Genomic DNA, 19,134 nt, shown 5'->3' on the forward strand with positions numbered 1-19,134 from the left:
TTTTATTATTATTTTATTTGTATTCACTTTATTTGTTTCTATCTGCGTGACTTTACCGAAAGAACCAAAGAATATGAATTCCCGCAGTCACTAAAGTTTTAAGTCAAAGGTAGCCACACAATTAGAGAACCACATTGCCCAAGTGGCGGGGGGGGGGGAGATTTTCTCCCCTTAGCAAGATGGCGACCGTCTGCAACGTCTCCTGCGGGTGACGTCACGCCGCTATCCGCGAGCGTCAACAACATTGCAAGAATTCTAGACTTGAAGCTTTCGTGACTGCAAGGAATCATATTCTTAGGTGTTTTCGGTAAAGTCACGTAGGCAAAACATCTAAATTAATAAAAATAATAATTTTATTATTTTTATAATACATCAAAATTAATAAAAATAATACAATTATTATTATTTTATGATGTTTTACCTACGTGACTTTACCGAAAACACCTAAGAATAACATTGCAGGAACGCCGCTTTACATTCCCTATCGCGAATAAACGCGGCGCCGCGCTTACGACGAATCCGATTGGTCGAAATCGGCGGTTGTGGCTGAGCCGTAGCCAATGGGACACGGCGATGGGCGTGGCTTGGCTAATGCGTTCTAGGTAATGTGAGTGAGGCCCCACACGTGGTTCCGGGTTCGCTCTGAGTGTTTCTCTTCTCTGTTGAGTGTCAGCAACAATGTCCAGCGGCACCGTTCAGGCAGCAGCGGTAGGAGCAGCAGGAGGGGGGAGCTGCGGGGCCGAGAACGCAGAGAAGAAGCCCCTCAAGCCGTGCTGTGCATGCCCGGAGACGAAGAAGACTAGGGACGCATGGTGAGGCTCGCCCGGGGGGAGTGAGGGGATTGGTCTCGGATGTTGTATCTGGATGGGGTCTCCCCTTCACGGCAGTGATCTCTCCCCTGTTATCTACACTTGCGTTTCTGAGAGCATTCGACTGCTAAAATGTCCACATGATAAGCCACTTTGTTGAGTTATCGTGTTTGGTCAGGTCGCTTCTGAAGGAGAGTTGTATAGTTCAGTGGGCATTAGCTCGTAAAATAAAACCAACTGTGCTCATTCAGCAGTGTCGTGGGGTATCATCTGCCAGTTATCTCAGACAACCGATAGCACCTGGGTCTGTCCAGTTACCTCCTGGCAACAGCAGCGAGCCTCCCTCACACTTCACGCGACAGCCACAAGGTACACCTAGCCTGGCACAAGCGCTCTGCTGACGTCACCGCGTCTTTTGTTGATGTCCTATCGTGCCATGATTGGCGGGTGATGAAACGTGTGTGTGTGTGTAGCGGTAGCGCTGTGGTTGACGTGCTATGCTGTGACCTCTGCAACCCGAGTTCGATTGCCCATCACAGTCAAGCATAGTCAACGAATGCCTGAACCGGTCCTGGGCCTCCGCAAGGTCCACTCGGCCTGCAATGAGTCCCGTACCTGTTTGCTCTGTGGGCTTGTCTCATAGCCGTGACTGGCAGTGCCTGATGTGTCAATACCCGAACTGTGTGGCAGAACATTGTGTGGTGGGGTCTACGGTCCTAACCCTAACGCAGCTTTGTTTTTATTCTATAAACCAGTTAAACTATGTTTATTTCACCAGGTAAAGCCCACTGAGCTATATAGCTCAACGAAATTGCTCGTGTGGAAATATATAGCAGCCAAATACTCCAAATGTGGAAGACCCCGAGTAAAATCCACGCAAACTTCAGATATACAGGCGTCAGGGTCGGGATCGAACCCACAATCTCCTGTAGACCAGGCGAGGTAGTTAACATCTCGGCACCGCGGCGGAATGTGACCGAGACGCACGTGGCCTGTGTCACTAACCCCACGTGACCCAGTGTCCCCTGCCTCTCCATGTCAATGTCCCCGTGCCCTTCTTGCGTGCGTCTCCATTTACCCATGGAGTTCCTGTGCCCTCGGGCGCAAACCTTTGCTTAGCCAGCAAGGTCCAGCGAGATCGGGCGCATACCGGCTAATTTTGTCCACAACGTTTTGCCACGTGGTTGTGTACAGTCCGCGTGGCTGTGAAGTGGGACTGATGGTGAGTGGGGAGATGGTGAGAATTCAAGTGGTGACCCCCACTCCAGCGTCGTGTGGCTTCACGGCTGTTTCATGTTTGACCTTGGGGTGACCTTACCTTCCCGTTCAGCCCGACTCTAGATGCACTTACTATGGTAATGGTAACACCGCTAATGGTGTAAAGCAGTAGTTAACGCCTGTGCCTCACGGCAAGAAGGACCTGAGTTCGATTCCTGACTCGGGCGCCTTTGTGCGTGGCGTTTGTACGTTCTGTCCTCCAGTTCTGTATGGGTTTCCTCCGGGTTCACCAATTTCCTCACATCACCAAAGCATCCCAATTCTGAAAATCACCTGCAAATTACTCAATTGGAAGTACACACTGCAACAGCAACCAACATTGCCCCCGACTGCAAAAAACTTGGCAGGACCCTCCTGAAAAAGAGTCTCGAGACTCGGGCTTTCTTGGGTAAACAAGCTTGGTAGTAATGAGTATAAAATAGCACGGGTTCACTCACTGCGTTAGTCTTGCAGGGTTCGGCAACCTACAGCTCTTTAAGGACTGCATTGCAGCTCTTGATATATTGAGTTTTTTTTTTTAAGAATTTGCAAAAGATGGCTCTTCCAGTTATTTTGGTTGCCGACTCCTGACGATAGTTTTCCCATGGGAGTCCAGTTTATCATGGAAGTCCAGTTTATCATGGAAGTCCAGTTTACCATGGACAGGGGTCAGCAACCTGTGGCTCCAGAGCTGCCTGTGGCTCTTTAAGGACTGCCTCGTGACATTATTTATTAAGTACCACCGTCTCGTGTTCACATATTGAGTTTGTTTTACTGGTAGCATCCCACTGGTTCCACCAGCCCACAGAGGATTATTGTGTCCGTCCGTCTGTCGTGCAGGGAGAGGCTGGGTGGGGAGGAAGGGGCTGGGTGGGGAGGGAGGGGTGGGGCTGGGTGGGGAGGGGTTGATCACCCCGTGGTGCCCTTATAAAACTCAACGTTTAACCTACTCACGCCGGCTTGTGCCCGCCTTCACAGTCGGGCATATTTGCGGAATACACCACGCCGCCATTGACCCTGGCTATTGACCGAGCAACCCAACGTTCCTACCAGCTCCCTCCGCAGGAATGTGTTACCGAATTCGAAAAAAATGGCTCTTGTTATTTCGGTTGCCGAGCAGGCAGGAGTGCGTGACAGATGACAGCAGTACAAGCTAAACTAAACTATTTTTTATTTTACCAGGTAAGGCTCACTGAGCTATATAGCTCTGTTTCAGAAGTGACCAGGCCACAAATTCTTGCTCAACAACGTGGAAATGTTGATTTTAAACGTGGAGGAAGAAACCGGAGGACCCCGGAGAAAAGTCCACAAGACCACGTGGAGAGAGAACATGCAAACTCCAAATATACGGGCGTTAGGATCAAACCCACGACCTCCTGCATACCAGGCTAGGTGATTAACATCAAGCCAGTCCGCATTGGGAGCCTCGGCGACAAAGTAAAATTCCCGCTCACGGCCTACACCAGTGGCGATTATCTGAACAAAGGTCCCGGGCCTCCCCTAGGTCGGCTCAGCTTCAAATGACTAACCAGTAGCAGTGTGTGAACATCACCACTGGTGAGATAAAGGCGGTCGGGCGTGGTGATTGGCCACCTACACCCTCGTGTGCTGTGCTGGCCTTCATAGGTGCTCGCTATACAGCACTTGCCCCAACAGTCTGTCAAGGTTATACGGAGATCTTTGAATGTATGTTGACTTCTTTCTCACTGTAGGTAGCCAATCGTGCTAATCGGAGGCGCGTGGGAAGGACAACAAACTAAAGACAAAAAGCAGTTTTAAAGAAATGAGTTTTGAATCTAATATCATCGTGTAGTAGTGTGCCCTCTCATTGAGCTCGGTGGTGATAGTGGTGGCAGCCGTGCACCTGGCCTGTGATCCAGCTGTGGAGGCGAGAGTTGGTGAATCACACACAGACGTTGCAAAACTCCCTTCCCGTTGGCGTTGACCAGGGAAAAGGTCGGACAGCAGATGAACTAATCGCCATCAGTTTCCGCCTGGGGATTAAGTGTTTCCCCCTCGCACGTGTGGGTTTTCTCTGGCTGTGCTCCGGTTTCCTACCACTCGTATAAACAATCATCATTCATTGGCTGAAAAACAATCTTAAAACAAAAAAAATCCTAGACCCTCCTGAAAACGAGTGCTACGACTTGGCATGGCTGTCCTGGATAAATAGGGAAAAATAAGTAAATTAGAGAGGTTTTGCTCCTTTAGAGTCAACGTGTTAGAATTGACGCTCGAGCTGGTGAATGGGTTTGAAGCGGGGTGTTCGTCCTGGCCCCCTCCCTCCTTGCTCACATCTCAAGCTACGATTGCGTTACCTCCTGCAGAGTCACGCACCAAAAATACCGGCATTGCCCAAGTGGCAATTCTAAATCGGGGTTAGGTGCAGCCGGGGTGGACCCTGTTGTTATGGTGTTACCAGACTCTCGTGCCACATTCCAATGGCTACTGGGGTAGTAGGCTGGTCCCATGTTCCTGATCGGGGCCTTGGTGGGCTCAGCCCCGATTCCCGGCATGGCCTTGACTTGACCCAGCAGGTGCCAAGTAGGCCCTGCGCCCTATTTAAAGTGGGCCGAGTAGTCCATTTTATCCCGGGCTGTCATCATAAATGGTCGTGCCAACACGGGATTGTCGATATGTGTGTTGAACTTTTTTTGCACCGTATGTAGCCAACAATGGTAATCGGAAGTGTGGGGGAAGGGCAAGAAACTAAACACAAAAAGCAGTTCTTACGAAATTAGTTTGCAATCTGGCTTCCTAGTATCGGAATGAGACGCTGTGCGACAATTGAATTGCATGTTTAACAATCACAAAACTGGGGAAATGTATCAAATTAACCGACTTTGGTGCGATAACATTCAGCCTCTTTTGTCAGTCCACTGCTGGATGCAGGCCCTCCCCACGCCGTGTCAGGCACGGGCCTTGACCATACTTAGCCAATCTAGTGAGGGTGGGGAAACAGAGGGTTCCCGCACCTACGATATTCCACGGTTGGCTATGTACAGTGCGAAAGAAGTTCAACATTCATACACGTGTAGAGAAGTTCCCACGGACGCACTCAGAGACGGAGGTATGTTACGGGCTTTCGCCAAGGGTTTATTAAAGGTGAACAATAACTCCAAGGGTACACAACTCCCATGGGCTAGGGGTCCTACTCTGAGTCCGGGTCCCTGCCCAGCTAGCTCCGGTTTCTCTCTCTCGTGTCGGATCGGGGACTCTGCCGACTCCACCGACCGGAGAGAGAAGCACCTCTATCGGCTACCACCGCCTTCTCCCCAGACTCACCACTTGATCCCTCTCTCTACCCCTGGTTCCCTCTTCACCCTTCTTACTCTACCCGTTCCCACAGTGACCCCGCTTTCGTCACGGGCCCTCCCTTAAGTACCCTAGGAGACGTGACGTCATCACACTGAACGGCACACCTGACGTCACGTCCCCATTTTACTCCTCTACACACGCAAAGGTTACAGCATGACAATGGATTTGACCACTGCCATCTGCTGGCCCGCCACCTGAACCAGCAGCCTGTGTATTGCACCCGAGCGCTATCCAGGCTGAAATCTACTTGGCGTCTGAGGCCTGACAAAGAATCGACGCCGCCTTCTGGTTGATTTAGACATGGTCCAAGAGCACGGTTAGTTTAGTATTACAACTCGGTGTGGCGTAGTGTTAACTACCTCGTCTGGTATACAAGAGGTCGTGGGTTCGATCCCGACTCTTGACTCCTGCTGTATATTTGGAGTTTGCATGTTTTCCTCGTGGTCGCGTGGATTTTTCTCCGGGTCCTCTGGTTTTTCTCTCCACAATTAGAATCAACGTGCATTTGACGTGTGGAGGGACCAGCCATCACAAACGGGGGATTGATATGGAGATGTTATCTCCGTCGCCTGATATGCAGGAGGTCGTGGGTTCGGTCCTGACCCTGACACCTGTATTTTGGGAATTTGCATTTGGCATTTAGAACCGACGTGCGTTTAGAGTATTTGGCTGCTGCTATACATTTCCATGCGCTAAGCAGCTTTGTTGAGCTATCATTTGTGGCCAGGTCGCTTCTGAAAAAAGCGATACAGCTCTTTAAAAAAATTAAACTCGCCCTGTTTCATTATGATCTTTCAAATCTTTGACGCTTAATATATTTCGATACGTAAAATGTTATTGATGCAAGCCACCCACTTTTATTCAGCACATCAAATTTGATTAATTCTGGGGTCAAAATAATTGATTTTCTACTTTTGAGTACAAATAAAAGTGTCTGCATTGAAAAACTTGTCTTTAATATTTTTTGTATTGTGGGAGTGGAGGGGTGGAGGAGTTTGAGTCAGGAGAGGGGTTATGCAAGTCATTGTGAGGATGGTTGTGGGGGGGATTTCGTTTGTCACGAAGAGAGAGAGGCAGGGCTTTCGATTTCGTAAGCGCCCCTACCCCCACCCCTTCTCCCGTTGCGAAACAAGCCACGCACGTTTGACTTTTAGCGTTGTTTTAAAAATATATATTTAAGACAGCTCTTTGGAGGAAACGGTTCAGTCAGTGCTGCCGTGTTCTCTTCGAATTGCGAGAGACGCTTTGGAGAGTAAGGAGTCCCCAGAACGTGTGCCCGGTGTCCATAAAGTAATGTAGTAGTGTGTGTGTGTGTCTCGCATACACACACGACTAGACAATGACAGGAAGCCACTGAAGCTATGCACTTTTAAATCTAGGTTTCTAAATTCAAAACTCATTTCTTTAGAACGGATTTTTGTATTTAGTTTGTTGTCCTTTCCCCGCACCTCCGATTAGCACGGTTGGCTACGTACGGTGCGAAAGAAATTCAACATGCATACAAAGATCCCGTATAACCTTAACAGACTGTTGGGGAAAGTGGTCTATAGCGCGCACCGATGAAGGCCGACTCCTCACGATGGTGTAGGACGCCAAGCACCACTCCCAACCGCCTTTGTCTCGCCAGTGGAAATGTTCACACACAGCACCGGTTACTCATTTGAGGCTGTGTCGACCTACTGGAGGCCCGGAATTTGTTCAGATTATCGCCACTAGTGTAGGCCGTGAGCGGGAATCTAACTCTGGTCGCTGAGGTTCTCTCGGCGGACTGGCTTGACGTTAACTACCCCGTCAAGTATACAGGAGGTGGTGGGTTCGATCCTGACCCTAACACATGTATATCTGGAGTTGCATGTTCGCTCTCCATGTGATCGCGTGGACTTTTCTCCTGGGTCCTCTGCTTTTTCCCCCCACATTTAGAATCAACATTTCGACGTGATGAGCCACTTTGTTGAGCTCTCAATTGTGGCCAGGTCACTTTTGAAAAAGAGCTAGACAGCACAGTGGGCCTTACCTGGTCAAATTAAAAAAATAGTTGAGTTGAGCATGTGCTGCTGTCAACCGCTGCGCTTTGCCGTCTGCTCCGCATGTGTGCACCGCGTGTCGCTGGCCGCTCCGAAACGCTCATACCAATTTGGCACCAAGTGGCATCGGCCAGACGTGGTGGTGGGGTGGAGTAGCGGTGTCTACGGTTGAACGGTGGGGGGGTTGTTGTGGTGAGGGATCGGGGAGGGGGGAAGTTGCCTAATGTGACAGCAGGCACCCAATTGAGTCGGCTATCGAGTGTGCAGGCGATGTAGCTGCACATGGAGACTCGGCACCGGGAGGTGGAGGGAAAAAATTGGATAGGAGGGGCCTTCGCCACTCTCTGCTCCAGGAACATTGTCAGCCCTGCTACACCATGCAGGCAACCCCTGGATGGGTGGGTGAGTCGGTAGGTGGTTGAGTCGGTAGGTGGTTGAGTCGGTAGGTGGTTGAGTAGGTAGGTGGTGAGTGGATAGATAGGTGGGTGAGTGGGTAGGTGGGTTAGTAGGTAGGTAAGTGTGTGATTGGGTAGGTTGGCGAGTGGGTAGGTAGGTCGGTGAGTGCATAGGTGAGTGGGATGTTGGGTGGTGAGTTGACATTGTGAATGTGTCATTATTGGATGATAATGATGGTGAATTGACAAAACGTTGTTGTGTGGAGCTGGAGGAGGTGGCTTTTGGAGCCAGGGTTAGTTAGGCGGGCAACTCGGAACGTGCGTCCCCACAACTCCCCCCGCCTCCCACTCCCTCCTCTCCCTCCTAAGTTAGAGGGAGGAGAAGAGTCGGGGTGGGAGCAGTCGAGAGCGGAGTCTTGTGACACTCGCCCATCAACCAATACACTCACCAACCCACTCATCCACACTCCCACTCGCCCACCAATCCACACACCAACCAACCCACTTATCTATCCAGCTACCAACGTAACAATACACCCACCCACCTGCCCATTCACCAACCCACCCACTCACTCACCCAGCCACCAATGCACACACTTACCTAAAGGCCCACTTACCCACAGTGACCCACCCAACCATCAAACCCACGACCCTCTTACGCCCCCCCCCCACCACCACCTCTCCCCTTCCAACCAAGCACCCACCCACCCTCTCATTCACTCACACACCCACAAACCGACTCATCCACTCACTCCCGCCAGTCCGATACCACCATCCCCACGCAGTTACGCAAACACGCTGCCTCCGTACGCAACGGCGTCTACCGGGGCCCAATTTGTTTATTTATTTAGTCTCTGCGCTCTGCACGAGAGCGGGAGCCAGTCATCGTGTGCGAGAGCCAGCGAGAGAGCCAGATAGACAGGCAGACGGACACGGACAAAAGTCCTGCATCTGTCTGGCGCTTGCATAGCCGCGGGAGTTTCCTGTTTTCTCCGTGAGACGACGAGACGAGACGATGTCTAAAGAAAAGTCCGAGGGGTCAGCGGCGTCCGGCGAGGCGGAGGCCCCGAAGCTCGACCTGTCCGACCCCGCGCACAAGGCCTGCAACGAGAAGAGGCAAGCCAAGGAGCTGTGGTAAGCCGGTCTCCATCTCCACCTCTCATCCCCCATGCTCACTCACCCTTGCATCGTGTGGTGGTCGGGGTGGGGGTCGGGTCCCCTGACCTCCGTTCACGCCAGACATCATCATCGTCATCATCGTTAGCGTCCTCAGCGTGATCTGATAACAACGAGGTTGGCCACTCGTCCTGGGGTGGTTACCAGTATCGTCCTCGTGTTTGGTCGGCAAGATGCTGTCATGGGGAATATGTAGATATTCCCAGGATTGAGGGAGCGAGTGGGTGAGTGAGTGGATGCTTGGGTGCTTGGGCAGGTGAGAGAGTGGAAGAGTGGCACATGGGTGGGTGAGTGAATAGGTGAGCGCGTGAATGAGTGGATTTCCCAGGAGCTTTCTCTTGTTGAGGAGGAAGAAGCTTCCCGAACCTTGAAAGCCTCGCGTTTTTTAGTTGCATCGCAACAGCAGCAGCTGTGACGATGCAACACTCGGATAACGCTTTCACGCGTCGCTCTCCCCTCTCCTTAGATCATCTTCATCTTCCGGTTGAGAGTTGTGCTCGAGTCGGACCGACGTCACTGAAATCACGCACTCCCTGAAGGCTGCGTAGCTCATGGGATGTGTTAAAATGTACTCGTCAATTTTTTTTACGTGGAGGAACAAGGTATGATTTGAAGGAGGAATTACACACGGCAGAAATAATCGCCCACCTAATGATGGGCTAATGCTCGTTCGCAGGCCAGATGTGTCACGTCACTTTGTGCCCACAAGGAGACAGCTGCCACTGGGGGTGCCCTTGTCGGTGTGTCGAGATGAAATGTGCGTCGCTCTTGAGGTCACCCGGCGTATGGGAAGTTTGGCTCCCGTCAAACGCGCGTCGCGATTGTTGGTGCCACCGCGTTTGACGTGTGGAGGGACCAGCCATCACAAACGGGGGATTGATATGGAGATGTTATCTCCGTCGCCTGATATGCAGGAGGTCGTGGGTTCGGTCCCGACCCTGACACCTGTATTTTGGGAATTTGGCATTTAGAACCGACGTGCGTTTATAGAGTATTTGGCTGCTGCTATGCATTTCCATGCGCTAAGCAGCTTCGTTGAGCTATCATTTGTGGCCAGGTCGCTTCTGAAAAAGACCTATATAGCTCAGTGGGCCTTACCTGGTTAAATAAAACATAGTTCATAGTATTCGCCTCTATTTGTGTGCCTGTCTCTGTCTCTCCGTGTGTCCGTCATGTTACGCAATGGCAATCGCGGTCACTGCAGTAGTGATTTCGAGTTCATTATTAATTTCCGTTTGGTTTACGTAACCATGCGCACTCGCGTGATACAGGCTGCGCCCGTGGGGCACATGCGCCACCAGGTGCGCCCCCCCCCCCCCCCAGCTGCATCTCTGCGAGCCGGGACAGATGGAGGCTCCGTTCGGAAAAGATTAAACGGGACATAAAAAGCGATCTTCGGATTACTGCCCTTGCAGCGATTGACGATTTGTAGGGAGAACGGGGGGGCTGGAGGGTGGTTGGTGAGGGGCGGGGGTTGGCAGGGGTTGACAGGGGTCACAGGAAGGTTGTGGGGGGCCCATTTCTCCCGGGCGGGAGGCTCAGGAGGGTATGACGGGGATGGAGTTATGGTCCCTGGCACCGACTTATCACATCAAGATGCTATGGACGGACGTCTCTGGGATTACTGGAACGGTTTGGCTTGACCGAGGGCGGTGGGGAGAGTTACGCAAGCAGCCTTGTCGCCGCCATAGATGGGTCATCGCAATCAACGGTCGAGAGCTTCAACTCGGCAGTCAGTTATCTATAGTCTTTTGTACCCTCCCGTTAGTGCTGTGCATCTAGTGAGTACTGTCTATCCCGTCCCCCGCATTAATGCTGTCCCCTCGTTAGTGCTGTCTATCCCGTCTCCACGTCTCCCCTCCAGCCACTGGAGGGGCCAGAGGTGAGTTGTTCAGAACCTAAGCAGGAGTGGAGCCTGGTTCGTGCGTGGATGGATGACTGCCTGTACCGGGGGCTTGCCAGGTGCTGTAGATGCGGGACGGCAATGAGGTGGTGGCCAGGAGGTGGTGTCACCTCCTCGTATAGAGCAGCATAGCGCTGGGTTTTCTTCGTGGTTCTCCGGTCTCCTCCTCCGACTTGACCCCTAGAGCTCTTACAACGGAGCTCACGGTCAAACTTCCCGTTGTGGCGGCACCCTGCTCAAAACGAGTCTTGGAAGCTTGGTGAGGCTCTCTTGCATCAAGGGCATCCTTACCGTAATCTCCGGACTAGGTGACGCTCCGGAGAGCAAGACGCACGCCAAACTCACCGGATCTCGGAAACTGAGCAGGGGTCGAACCTGGATAGTGCACCTACGCTCCCTGCCTTCTGTAGTCCTCACTGGTGAAGTATGGACATACAACCCTGACAACCAGTGTGGCGTGGGGGGGGGCACTCATCCAGCACTATCCAGGTTCGACGTGTGCGTGAGACCGCGAAAGATGGTGACGGTCTTGGGCGCGCCTGTATGCAGCTGCGGATAGATCAGAGCTGATCTTGGTGATGATGATAGGCCATGGCGAAGTGGCACACGGAGAGTGGTGGTGGCACAAATGGCGGCCGCTGCTTTTGCTGCTGCGTATACAGTGCGCACTTAGTGCCAGAGGGTGTTTTCACTGTGTGTGCGCGCGTGTTTAACTTGTAGCACCTGTGTCCCGTGACTTCCAGCAGAGCAGCGAGCATTCCACACTTTACTTGGCCTCAAAGTGCACCTAGCCTGGCACAAGTGCTGTGGTTAGCGCTACGCTGCGAGCCCGGTGACCTGAGCTCGATTCTCACTCACGGCCATCACCAGTGAAAATGTTGTGAACTGGTCCTGGGTCCCTCCTAGGTCGACTCGGCTTCAAATGAGTACCTGGTGCGGTGTGTAAATATCGCTACTCGGGAGACAAAGACGGCTGGGTATGGTGTTTGCCACCCACCCCGTTGTGTGCTGTACCGGCCTTTGTAGGCGCTTGCTAAAAGCACTTGCCCCAACATTCTGTGAAGACTATGCAGGGGATCTTTGTCTTTATACGCTTATGTACATGCGTTTATGCGCGTGCGCGCGTATGCGTAATGGATATGTAACGCTGTGTGGAAGCTATCTGGTCTGCCGCTCCACACGAAGTTTCGGGTATTTTCAGCGACAGTCATGCCCTCCCTTCTCTAAGCTTGCGAAACGTTCACCGCCCCCTAATGTAACATTTATTCCGATCAGAAACATTCAGGTTGGCCTGCCTAAGATCCATCCTGAGTTTAACCAGGCTGAAATGTGTGAAGAGTTCACAAATCCTTGAAATATCTGACGGTCCCATCGGTGAGCTCCTCCGGAAGGCAAGGCTGCATGTAGCCAGCATGCCCAGCCACCGCATGCCCAAACAGCTTTTGTTCGGCCGGATAGAGGTGGCTAAATCGGCACGGCAAGGGCTGGAGAAGAGATGGAATGCTGTGGTACAAGAGGATGTGGAGCTGAGTGGACTTGCCAATGACTGGCACCAGCGGTGTCAAGATTGGCCTCTGTGGAGGAGGCTCATGAACAACGCTACTGGGCAGTTGGGGGCAGTCGCCCTCTCGCAGCAACGGCGGGCAGAGGAGCGACGCTCACAACAACGAGCGGAGGGCTTGGCTTCTAAAACACAGCAAGTTGGCACAGTAGGGGGTGTAGGTGGTGCATCGGCCAGTCATCTTAGTCAGTCAACCCATTGCACCTGGGTCTGTCCCTTGACCTCCTGCCAGTGGGCATTCAACACTTCACATGGCCTTAAAGTGCACATAGCCTGGCATCACCGATGTGGTGGCATTACCGGCACTTAGTGGAGAATGGTGGTTGTTCTTTGTACATGTGTGTATGCGTGTGTGTACACTCTGAATGGAAGCACCGAAGCGAGCAGCGCATTGGGAGCGGCGCCGACCATGACCGTGAAGCGACAAATGAAACCAAAATAACCGCCACGCTCGCAAAAACAACGGAGAGCAGTGAGCTGTCTCTCGCGGCCACCTCAGCGAGGCCCTAGGCCAAAATCGACCCTCCTCCCCCCCCCCCCCCCCACCGTAAAATCGGTCCTGGGTCTTGGAAGCTAAGCAAAGGTTTGTCCGATGTTGTAGGTGCGGGGCTGCAGCGAGGTGGTGGAGGTGGGGGTGTTGAGTGTCACACCCCTCGTCTACAGCAGCGTGGTGCTGGGTTTCTCCGGAGTTCTCCGATGTCCTCCTCCTACGACCTTCTCCTACGCGACACCCAAACTCTCGCTCGCAACGGAACTCGCGGTCATACTTCCCATGGTGGCAGCACCCTACCGAAAACGAGTCTTGAGACTTGGCGAGACTTGGCTGTGTAATTGCCATTATCATTGCTATCTCATAAAGTAAATACAGTGGAGGGGGAGAAGGGAGGGTTAGCACCATTGCTGAGCACAAGCCCAAAGCTCCAAGTGGCCAGCAATAATCAGCACTTTGCACTGCTGCCACTCCGCTTCATGCCCCTCCCCCCACTTCGTCTGTCGTCCGTCGAGCAGGTTGCCCACGTGCCACACGCGGTATCGCGAAGTGCATCGTGCCACTGCATTCTTCGCTGGGCATCTTTGCTGAAGCCTCCTTTGGTCTCCGCCGTATTGGCGCATTTCTGGTGAAAATGTGGCAATCGTTAGTCAGGAGGAGGGGGACTGGGGAGTGGGTGGTTGTGGTGGGGGGGGCACGGGCTGCGTGGCTGGTACAGTACTCTGTCTGCAGATGTTACCATGCCGGTGTTGGCACCGCCTTTGCGTGGCACAACACCACTGAGTCTCGAGGCTTTTTCAGGAGGGTTCTGTCAAGTTTTTGCTAAAGGGGGTGATGTTGCTGGTGCTGCTGTGTGTGCTATGGGAGGAGACCGGAGAACCCTGAGGAAACCCACACAGAACAGGGGGAGAACATACGAACTTCACACAGAAAGGCCACCCATGTCTGGAATCGAACCCAGGCTTTTCTTTGTGAGGCACGAGCGCCATCACTGTGCCACCACCGCCCTCTGTATTCATTTGTGTGTCTTTCTGGGAGTCCGTGGGTCTCTCTGCGAGTTAGTTGGTCTCACCATTAAATCACTCCGAGATCCCCACCGAGGCTTACGCGTTGGCGATCATGCGGGTCATGTTTGGTATCAAACAGCGTGAAGGCGCCGCCAGGCGTGCTGTGTTACGTAAACGCAGCGTGCACACCGACGCGCCAATCGCCCGCGGGGCTAGCACTGTTAGGGGGGTTAGCGCAGGTGGGGGGCAGTACGGCATCAGCGTCCACGACGAGCGACTTTGGACGTTGATGACAATTGCTAAACGATGTAAAGCTTTCGTGACTACAGGGATTCATCTTCTTGTTCTTTCGGTAAAGTCACGTAGAATGTAAATAATAAAATAATAAAAATAAAACATAATAAAATAATTCTCACGACGTTTCGGCCACAACGCAAGCAGCCGTCCTCAGGTGGAGAACAGGTCTGTCGAGAAAACAGAGTCTGAATGACATTCAGACTCTGTCTTTTATTATGTTTTATTTTTATTATTTAATTATTTCCATTCTACGTGACTTTACCGAAAGAACCAAGAAGAATTGCTAAACGATCGATAGATTTTTATTTCACGTGCCCATAAATAAGTAGGTATCGGTGTGTGTTACAACATAATGGGAATGGTAGAGGAACATGAAATGAATGAGAAAAAGACCTTCACACCCTCCGCAGCTAACGCGGACCGAGTAAAATAAAGTGCAACCGTGCACAATGAATAACATCGGAAAGGTAAGTGGTAAATAAAATCAATGAGAAGTAAAGAGACAGTTTTCATTACTAATTGGAGATGATATGTGAAGACGAGTCTGAGTAGATGCATCTTGCACAGACCGCCGAATTGAGAGACACTCGGCGCGTTTCGGATGTCCGGTGGCATGCGGGGAGTTCCAGATTTTTGGGGCTACGCCCAACAAGGCCTCGTCCCCCCAGCTTCCGGTGAACAATCCTAGGCTGGGCAAGTCTCACCATTTCTTTGCAACAGAGTGTTTTGTATGTGCCTGAGGATTGGAGGGAGGTTCGTTTTTGTGGGTAGATAAGGAGCCAAGCCATGCAGTGCTTTGTAGGTTCGGAGAGCTATCTTGAATCGGAACAAAAACCAAAGGATGCTCAAAGAAGCGTGGAGTTCGGCGCACGCTTGGAATTGCACTGCGAGACAGGAAGAGGAACACACGGCTGAGAGAACAGCTTGGTAACCTCACGTCACCTGCCAAGAGAAGTCAAGTGAGGCTCGGGCAGCGCATGGCGTGGCCTAGAAAGGTCGACTGACGAGCGTTGGACGAGACTAACGGCAGAGTGGAAGCAAAAAGGCTGGAGACGCACCCCAAGAAGATGTCAACGCACCCCAAGAGGTGGAACGATGAGGTCAGGGCTCGTGTGCCAAGTAGTGCTGGGTGGATTTTTACATCGTAGAGCCGTGAGGGATGGCAACAGGGTGAAGAAGCCTTGACCCAGCAGTGGATAGTCCACGGCTGTTGGTGGTGGTGCTGGGCGTGCAGTGAGAACTCTTTCAGGTGAAACGATGCAGATTCGATTCGAGCTCCGGGTTCTTGACTCGTTCATCTCGTCCATCGTCCACAGCGGCTCTTTGCCCCCCCCCCCCCCCCCACTATTGCGTGAGAAATCTAACGATGACCTCCCTGTGTTCCCCTCCTCTCCCACTGTCTATCCCTCCCCCTCTCTCCCACTGTCTGCCTCGCTGTCTTCATGCTCCCCCTCTTGTTGCCCCCGGCTGCTGTCGCGTTGGATGAAGCTGACGACACGTTGGGGCGTGCAGCGATGGCTCGCGTTTTGTCGTGCATGAAATCCTGGCGCTCGTTGCACGCAGCACTGTGCCTGGGTATGGAGGGTGTGTGGGGGGCGTTGTGAATGGTGGGGGGTGCTGTCTGGTAGGTGGTGGATGTGGGGAGCGATAGCGTAGTAGTTAGCGCACTGCATTAACAACCCTGTGACCCCGAGTTTGATTCCTACTCACGGCCACCAACACCAGTGATGATTATCTGAACTGGTCCTGGGCCTCCCCTTGGTCGACTCAGCCTCAAATGAGTACCTGGTACATTTTACAATTTTTACAGGTACTCCTTCGCAACTAGGGAGATGAAGGTGGCCGGGTGTGGCGCTTGCCACCCTCTCATGTGCTGTGCCGGCCTTCCCACGTGCTCGCTAACAGCGTTTGCCCCAATGAAGTCTGTTAAGGCTATACGGGGGGGGGGGGTGGGGGGATCTGTCTTTGGTGGCTGAGGGAGCAAAGGTAAAGCTACCAAATGTGTTGCCAACTCGCCAATTTTCCATTTTTTTCTGGGGACTGTTTCTGGAGGAAGTGTTGTGACAAGCGACGCTGGGAAGGGCCCCGTCATCCCGTAACTTTACGCGGCATGACCCTAACGCACCGCTTTTGGCCGGCACAGTTCCGGCCCTTCTCGTGCTTCTACAGAGTTCGTCCCGGTGCCCAACCGAAGGTGGTGGGGGTGGCGGGGGGGGGGGTGCGGGATTAACATCGGCAAACACGAAAGTGCGAGGTCGGGTCTGATAAGAGCACCTGCTGTGGAGTGAGGCATGGCGTCCAAGGGCACGGGTTCTCCCGCTGTGCCGGTTTGCCTGGCACCTCGGACCTGGCGACCCCAGTTCGATCCTGGCCGCGGCTTACGTCGAGTGATGTCAGGTCCGGTCCGGAGTCTCCCCCCTCCGTCCTTCACCACAGCAAAGTATGGACGAAGAACCCCCTGCCCCCCACCCCCGTGATCAGCTCGGAGTGGGGAGGCCCTTATCCAGCAGCGGATTGGTGGTGGGCCGTGCGCTCCGTTGTCCGATAACGCGTCGTGATCTCCGCTCCTTTGTTGAGAGCCGGGCGACCGTGTGATCCGATTTCGCTGCCCAACTCGCACAGACTGGCGACGTCAGCGCCGCGTGTGTGTGTACGTGATGAGCCAGGGCAGCAGAGCCCCTAGCACGGCACAAGTGGTGTGGTGACGTCACCGCTGCTTACTGGTGAACGGCGGTTGTTGGTGCGTGCGTCCATGACCCGTTTTGCTGAATCGTGTCATTGGGACAGGGGCGTGTGGGTTAGGAGCACTGAGAGCTTTAGTTTTCCCATGCAGACTACGAAGGTTGTTAAAATCATTTATGTTACAGGTAAGCGTACCCACACCTTACCCCATCGCACGCTGGCCTGCCGATGGACTGAGGTCGAATCCATTTGTGTGGCAGGGTGAACAATACGGGAGGAGGGGGGGTGGCTGGCTGATAATGGGCGATCTAAGAATCCTGCTACCTTTGTTTCAACCACCTTGCCAGGAGATGGAATCGAACCGGCGACCTCTGCGAGCTCTATTGCTCAGTGCGCCTTACCTGGTAACATAAAAAAATATTTATAGTTTAGTTTATGCCCGACTGATTGCCAGCCGGCCGGCCGGAGGACGCTGCATTCACCTTGAGCTGCACAGGGACAGCTGCCACCAGGGGTCCCCTGCCGCAGAGTGTTTCGAGATGTGCTGCGTTGGAGGTACGGTACAAACATTTAATGATTAACTGTCTCCGTGTGTGTGTCTGTGTCTCTGTCCGTGTGTGTCTGCGTTTCTGTGTGTCCATGCGTATGTCTTGCAGCATCATCGAGAAGGGGGAGCTTCATTGCGGCGAGCTCATCGAGGCACACAAGGAGTGCATGCGCGCCCTGGGGTTCAAGATCTGATGTCCGTGGGGACTCACGCCGCACGCCACTCGGTAAGGGGCGCTGCTGGGCGTGGGGAGCTCGGGCGACCGCCGCTTTGTCAATCCGCTACTGGACGCATGAAGGCTTCAGTCGCGTGGGGGTGGGGAACCCTGGAGCGGTTTAAATGACGCTTATTGCAACAAATCTTAGCCATGGACGGGGATCAAACTCAGGACACTGGGCTCATGGTGTTAACCACGGTGCCACCACTGCACCCAAATCGAGAGTTCGGACTCGTGCGTGTGTATGTGCGTGTGTACGTGCGTGTGTACATGTGTGTTGTGTGTCTGTGGGGTGTGGTGGCACTATGGTTAGCGTACTGTGCTACAAACCCGGCGACTCAAGTTCGATTCCCGTTCACGGCCAAAACCAGTCTTTGGCCTCCCCTAGGTCGACTCGGCCTTATATGGGTACCTGTTGCAGCTTGTTAACATCTGCACTGGGGAGACAAAGGCGGTCGGGCATAGTGCCACCCACCCCATTGTGTGCCGTGTCAGCCTTCACATATACACTTCTGCGGCCGTCTAGAATGCTCTTTCGATAATAGGAAGCCACTGGAGATATGCACTTTTAAATCGAGATTGAAAACTAATTTCGTGAACTGCTTTTTGTGTTTTAATTCGTTTTCCTTCCCCAGCACCTCTGATTAGCACGGTAGGCAAAGTGCGGTGCGAAAGAAGTTCAACATTAATACGTCGGCGCTGCTTGCTAACAGCATTTGCCTCAGCGGTCCGATAAAGGCTACCCTGGAGATCTTTATTTTTGTGCGTGTGCGTCTGTCCTCAGATGGCCGTAGAGATTGGCGTGACCTTGGATGACCCCCCTCAACCGCCAACCCAACAACATCGCCCCCCCATCCTTGAAACCCACATCATAAACACACGGATCCCACTGGGACCCATGTCCTTTGGGGGGGGGGGGGCGGATGTGTGGAGGGGGGGTAAGAGAGAAATGTTTATTTTAAACACTTAGTATTATTATTGTTGTTGTTCTCTTCGAGATAAACTCAATGAAACCGAGTCCAGAATCTCCTCCCTGTGCGCTCCGTGAGTGTAAATAGCAGACCGCGAGCGATCCTGCCGTAAACATCTCACTCCAAAACCACCACCAACACCACAATCACCACCACCACCACCACATTCACTACCACAACCACCACCGCAACAACAACCACTAACAAAACGACAACCCCAAAAACAGCAGCGGCATCTTCGCGTGTCGTGTTTAGGCAAAGCGACTTTTTAATTGATCACGTGACCCAACACTGACCCCACTGTCCGTTCGCCTGAGGTCATGGTAAAGGGGGGGGGGGTGTGGGGGGAGGGCTGCGAGGAGTCGTTTACACAATGCGGTCAAAATAATAAACGCGACCTGATGTGGGGCCTGCGGACACGATGGCCTGCTTCCTGTGCTGCTTCCTGTGCTGCTTAATGCTTCCCGAGTGGGGAGGATG

The 19,134-nt window shown here is 52.8% G+C and overlaps 1 protein-coding gene across 1 annotated transcript; it reads left to right on the forward strand.

The window, feature by feature from the left end:
• The first annotated feature begins 603 nt into the window (after positions 1-603).
• Positions 604-18,700, forward strand: LOC133351743 (cytochrome c oxidase copper chaperone). The gene is made up of 3 exons (XM_061567217.1): positions 604-812; positions 17,576-17,692; positions 18,468-18,700. The coding sequence occupies exons 1-2, from the start codon at positions 679-681 to the stop codon at positions 17,658-17,660; spliced, it is 219 nt and encodes a 72-aa protein (XP_061423201.1). The 5' UTR covers positions 604-678; the 3' UTR covers positions 17,661-17,692; positions 18,468-18,700.
• The last annotated feature ends 434 nt before the right edge of the window (positions 18,701-19,134 follow it).

Source organism: Lethenteron reissneri, chromosome 5, assembly GCF_015708825.2.
Source record: "Lethenteron reissneri isolate LAM-NWPU_2019-01 chromosome 5, ASM1570882v1, whole genome shotgun sequence".
Taxonomy (NCBI): domain Eukaryota; kingdom Metazoa; phylum Chordata; class Hyperoartia; order Petromyzontiformes; family Petromyzontidae; genus Lethenteron; species Lethenteron reissneri.

What these genes read in the sequence shown, in the direction of transcription:
- LOC133351743 (XM_061567217.1), top strand. Translation starts at nt 679, where the DNA reads ATGTCCAGCGGCACCGTTCAGGCAGCAGCGGTAGGAGCAGCAGGAGGG. An exon ending in AAGAAGACTAGGGACGCATG is followed by an intron (nt 813 to 17,575) that starts GTGAGGCTCGCC and finishes TATGTCTTGCAG; the next exon opens with CATCATCGAGAAGGGGGAGC.